The 6,000-nt window shown below is 31.7% G+C and overlaps 1 protein-coding gene across 1 annotated transcript; it reads left to right on the top strand.

Annotated features, from left to right (window-relative positions):
- The first annotated feature begins 869 nt into the window (after positions 1-869).
- LOC114261461 (uncharacterized) lies at positions 870-1,493 on the top strand. Its single transcript, XM_028201736.2, has one exon. It carries the CDS (start codon positions 870-872, stop codon positions 1,491-1,493), a length of 624 nt encoding a protein of 207 aa, XP_028057537.2.
- The last annotated feature ends 4,507 nt before the right edge of the window (positions 1,494-6,000 follow it).

Here is a 6,000-nt window from a genome sequence, read left to right as displayed (position 1 = left end):
CGGTCCACCTTGAACACCTAGAGGTAAGAGTGTTATTTGCGTTATTATTGATAGATTAACGAAATCTACTTAGAGATCTCTGGTGTTGACCTAGGTGATGCCTTCGCTTGACTTATATGGTCCCTTTATTAGACCTATATGGTCCATTTGTTATGCCTTCGGGCCCTTCGTCACACATTTGGATGTACCACATATAAATATGATTTGTGAACTTTGATACAACAAGTGCTCACTTATGTTTTGCTTTGAATTCTTGTGATATGATTTTGTACAATGATAGAAATCATTCATTTAACCTCTTTATACTAGTATTACTCAGTGGGCTTTAGCTCTCCCCCGTCCCTTGTGTATATATATATATGTTTGTGTAGGTCAGCAAATGGAGTGTCAAGTGTAAAGCAACCTCAGGAGTCCACCATTCAGTCAAGCCATTTTGGAAGTGCCTCCGTGATGGGGCGATCTTGGACTCATTGGAGGCAAGTTATGTCAACCACGTGGATCAAGTTACTTCGTTTTGTTTTCTTTTATTTTTGGAACTTGTTGTGTATGGATAATTTTGTACAAGTGTGCTAAGATGTTTTGATGTTCTATGTGTCTATATCTATGAGAAGGTTGAAGTTTAAATTTAATACGGACTTTCATGTATGCACTGCTCGATGTACATGTTTATATTTGTATATTGCTTCTGCAACGTCCCAATATCATCATTATTATCAGTTTGTCTTTAAGGCCGAAAGTAATCTTGGATTACTATCCGGTCATGGCCTAAGCCTCTAGGGGCGGGTTCGAGTCGTGACAAGGGGAGTTAGGAAACCTACTTACTGTTGGTAGCGTTTACTTACAACAACAGTTTTCATTATAGCATCGATATGGCACCGTATAAAGCCTTGTACGGCAGGAAATGTAGATCTCCAATCTGTTGGATAGAAGTTGGAGATAGAGTTTTGCTTGGTCCCGAGATTGTGCAAACGACCACCAAAAAGATTAAAGTCATTCAACAAAGGCTTAAAACTGCACAAAGTCAACAAAAGAGTTATGTAGATCATAGAAGAAGGGCTCTTGAGTATGAAGCTAGTGATCATATGTTCATTCGTGTGATTCCAATGAGTGGCTTGTCAAGATTCAGCAATAAGGGCAAGTTGTCACCCCGATATATTGGGCCATTTCAGATTTTGGAAAGGCTAGGTCCAGTTGAATTTGGAATTGCTCTACTGCTAGGGATGGGACTAGTGCATAATGTGTTCCACGTATCGATGTTGAGGGGTTACCTCCGAGATTCGTTCCATGTTATTGATTATCATCGGATAGCTGTCGACGATAATATGGAATATGAAGAAAGGCCAATACAAATCATCGATCGACAAGTGAAACAACTGAGAACTAAAGCGGTTTCTATGGTTAAGATAGAATGGAGGAAACATTATGGTACGGAAGCAACTTGGGAGAAAGAAGATGAAATGGGGCAAAAGTATCCGGAGTTATTTTTGACATAAGGTAACGCAAGTTTGGAGGACCAAACTTCTTGAAGGGGAAAGACTGTGACAACCCCGTTACATATTATGCTTTTAATCATTGATTTTGAATGTTATTCAAGTGCTTAGTGAGAATTTGAATGCTAATTATGTGCTTAATATAATTTTTGAATTTATATCTGTTAGCCGTAGGAAAATTTGTTGTGATTTCTATTATAATCTGAAAAGGTCTTAATGGTGTCAAAAATCGAAATTGATTAGTTTAATATGAATGGCATAATTTTTAGAGTCTAATAAGAAGTTTAATTAAAATTTTGATTTGAATTAAATTAATTAGATTAAATCAATCTAATTAAGCCTTAGATTAATTAATCTAAGCTTTAATTACTTAGCTTAATCCTTAGTTAGTTAATTAAGTTAATCTAGTCTATAAATATGAAGGAAGTGTTGATTTAGCTCATTATTCACTCAACAATTCTAAAATTTCATCTTAGAGAGAGAAAGAGCAAGTTCGAGAGAGAGAAACAAGAAACCTTGGAACATTGGTTAGGAGATTGTGGAATTGTGAAGGAGAGCTCAAAAATTGGCTAGAGAAAGCTTGATTCAAGAGCTTAGGTGAGCTTTTGAACCTTAATTCATGAGTTTAAGTTAACAAATGTGTATTCAAGAAGTTATAAGATTAATCACAAGAGAATGGTCTAAAAATGAAGAATTTGGGCCTAGATCATATATGCATGAATAATTTTGTTGACTTTAATCATTTTGAGCATAATATTGTTATCCATGTTTGAATTGAGGATCATATCATACATTCACTCAAGAATTAAGTTGTTTTGAAGCTAATCTCTATGTTTTGTAAGCTTTGGAAAGGAATTTGGAGTTAGATGATACATGCATAATCATTTGAGTTTGAATTCATGAAGTTTGACCTTGAGTTTTGAGAGTTGGTTTTGTATCCATGTTTATAGAAGAGTTTTTAAGTGTTTGGGAGGTTGTGTATAAGCCATGCAAGCTTTTGATTTGAAAATACATGTTTTGAAGTTCAACTATGTTCTGGAAAACTCAGAATTCGACCGCATCGATTAAGCGACTGGAAAACCCAAAATTCGACCATATCACTTGAGTGAACAAACTATCGCTCGAGCGCACATCTTTTACATCTAGTATTTTTGCAGACATTTGTAGTTGGCTCGAACAACTAAGTTACCGCTCAAGTGATCGCCTTTTTATTTTGCACCTTGGCTTGATCGATCATCAAGCCTAGATTCGGATAGTCCAGTACTTTTGTAGACCATGTGGTTCGCTTGAGCGACTAATCTTGCGCTCGAGCGAAGTGTTCTATTTTAGCATATTTTGAAAAGACATATTTCTGATCACTTATGTATTCTCATTCCTTTCTGAACATTATTAAGCATGAATTGAGCATCCTAAATGAATTAAAGAGTTAGAATGAAGTCTATGAGAATTGAATAAGTTAGAGAATGATTCAAATGAACAATGTGATTCAATGTGTATATGTTTATGAATTGTGTAGGATCATCCGCAAGGACATGTCAGTAACCGAATCACTGTGAGTAATATCTTAAAAAAGATATTTTATTATTTACTCTATTTTCTGAATGTCCTAATGTGGTTAGTTTTTCCGAATCTATGATTTTACAAGTATGAATGAGTTTCCATCTACCTGATTAACATGATATCTGCAAATGTGTTTGATGAAATACAAATGTATATGATGAACCTAAGGTTGTTTTGTATATCTGAAATGGATCCAAGGATATTCTGTAAATTTGACAAGATGGACCCAAAGTTGTTCTGAATATCTAATAAGTTTGAATATTTGTTATGTGTTGACCCAATGGTGCTTATACAACTATAATTGATTTGACCTGAGGTCATTGTACCCGTGGTCATTCCAACAAGTATGATCTATTCTGCTCTGTATCTCTGTATATGTTAGATCCAATGTCGTTCTATCATGTATTGGACCTGAGTTGGTTCTGTTGTGATATGAAATTAATATGATGAGAATGTTTTACTTTTACATTAGATCTCATTCATATAACCTCTTTACTCTGATGTTATTCACTGGGCTTTCGCTCACTCTGTATTTATATATATATGGGTGAGTAGCGGGATGTCTAGTCCCAGTGAACCTGTGAAGTTTACTGAGTTTCGTGGAGTCAGCCAAGGATCGCCTTACGAATGAGGCTTTTGTCTTTTGATTTCTTGTTCTCTTTTGTTGGTCATGTTTGACCATGTCTCTATATAAGTTTTTGTTTTGAATGTTAATGACATATGTATGATTTTGGACATGTGAAATCTCTTATATATGTATGGGTGACTTATTAATATATAAAAAGTTATTGTTTATGCCATTTGTGCACAACCAAATTGGATAATTCTGTTTCCGCTTCTGACTCCATATAATTGAATATGATTTAATTACTATCTAGGATCGTATATAATCTCATGATTACTGGCCGATTATGATCTAAATCTCTGAGGATAGATTCGGATCATAACAGAGTCCAAATTTAAATCCATAAAAATAAAAAGAATAAGAGATGAATATAAAGAGAAGCATCGAGAGAAGTTTATTCCTAACAAAAATGGCCCAATGGTTCATTGGGATGATATTCCCACTTGTAAGAGATCTGCAACTGTGTCAGTCCATTTATGAGTAATGTATACAAAAAGGATTTGTTCTCCCCATTATTGAACCTATAAAACTTGGTATAACGGAAATGACGTCTGTCATAACAATTATATCTTGCAAACGACATATAATGAATTTTTGAATTCTTTATATGTTTAAAAGTTTCCAATGCCAGTTTGGAATTGAGTTTATAAAACAATTTTTGAATTTTTGAGTTTTATTTTTATTTTTAAATGTATAATTTAAATATATTTAAAAAATAAAATCTTTATAATTTTTTTTTAAAAAAATTCAATAAACATAAAAAAAATAAAAAAATGTACAACAAAAATATGTATTTAGTGAAATTTTTTAAAAAATTTCACAAATTTTCTAGTTTTTCAGTATATATTGAGATTAAGTGGACAAAAAAAAATGATTAATTTATTTAAAAACAATTCACTAAAAATCAAAAAATATGAATTAAAAACTCTTAAATTATTTTTGAAAACTGTAAAATTAAAATATTTAATGTTTTTCGAAATAATTGTTAAGGTACGACAATGAAATCGAATTTTTCTCTCTCATATATAAGAAAATAGTGTAATTTTTTATTTTTATTTTTAAGTATGTGTAGCATACTAGCATTATTGAATTATTTAGAGGTGAATTGAAGACTTAACACCTTTACACCAACGACTCACATTCAAGTCCAGAAGATATCAACATCAAGACACGAGGTTAAGTCCAAAATTTTATTTTATTTTTTTGAAATTTTTTAATTTTTAATCATGTGGGTTTGTTGAAGATGTTTCAAACTTAATTGTTCCTTGTGTTCCTTGTCATGCATTGATTTCTTATCAATTCCTTTGAGACTTTATATTCTAACATTCCTTACAATTGTTACCAATTGATACACATACATATACCATGTGTCAAATTTGGCACAAGGTCTAGTTACAGTGAAATATGTCATGTCAACAAAGTTGCCATGAAACATTGTACATCTCTCAACGAAATTTTCAAAAATAAAAAAAAATTAAGAAATACCACAATTAACTCTACAAAAAAAAAAAAAAAAAGCACAAAAAAATATAAATTTTATGACTTCGAATGGACCACGAAAAAAAGAAAAAGAAAATATAGGAAACAAATTTTCTTTTCTTTGTTTTTTTGTTTTTGTTTGTTTGTTTGTTTGTTTTTTTTTTTTTTTTTTTGTGTGTGTGGCAGTGTTGGAAGAGTAATGGTTGAAAAATAATGGTTGAAAGAATGATAATTAATCTAAGGAAAACTAGTTGAGCCAAAGAATAGCAACCTGATCATTGGAAAAACATTGTTAAATTATTCCTCAAAAAAAAAAAAAGAAAAAAATTGTTAAATTATAAATTTTTTACATGATTCATTGCTAAATATAACTTTAGCTATTGAATTTAGCTAGTGACCATTGGAGAAACTCTAACACTAAAACTGATCCATGATATCTAAGTTGATATGAATGTAGTTTTCTCTTCTTGTTTCACCTTCTTTTTTTTCTCTCTTTTAAAGACTACTTGTCGCCTAGAAACATCATCTACATAAAATATAAAATTGTTGCCAAAACAAAACAAAAAAGAAAAAAAAAGAAAAATATAGTTAGTGCTCGTTTGGCTAAGATTTTGGAACTAAAAAATCAAAAAAAGATAAAATAAGTTATATAAGCCAATAAGACAAAATACCACTTTTTACCCATAATCATTACTTTTTTTCTTTTACAAAAGTCAAAAAAACCCCAAAACAAAAATCAAACGAGGTTAAAAAAGTCCCAGGCTTAAAAAGTTGGCTATATTAGCCAATGTGCCATTGCCAACCCTAGCCTTTGGAAAATTACACTACTAGCTCTATATTCATAAG

The sequence above is a fragment of the Camellia sinensis genome, chromosome 11, assembly GCF_055761805.1.
Source record: "Camellia sinensis isolate YWXY chromosome 11, ASM5576180v1, whole genome shotgun sequence".
In the NCBI taxonomy this organism is placed as follows: domain Eukaryota; kingdom Viridiplantae; phylum Streptophyta; class Magnoliopsida; order Ericales; family Theaceae; genus Camellia; species Camellia sinensis.
Note: the sequence above shows the minus strand (reverse complement) of the source record. Positions and strands in the feature narration are given on the sequence as shown.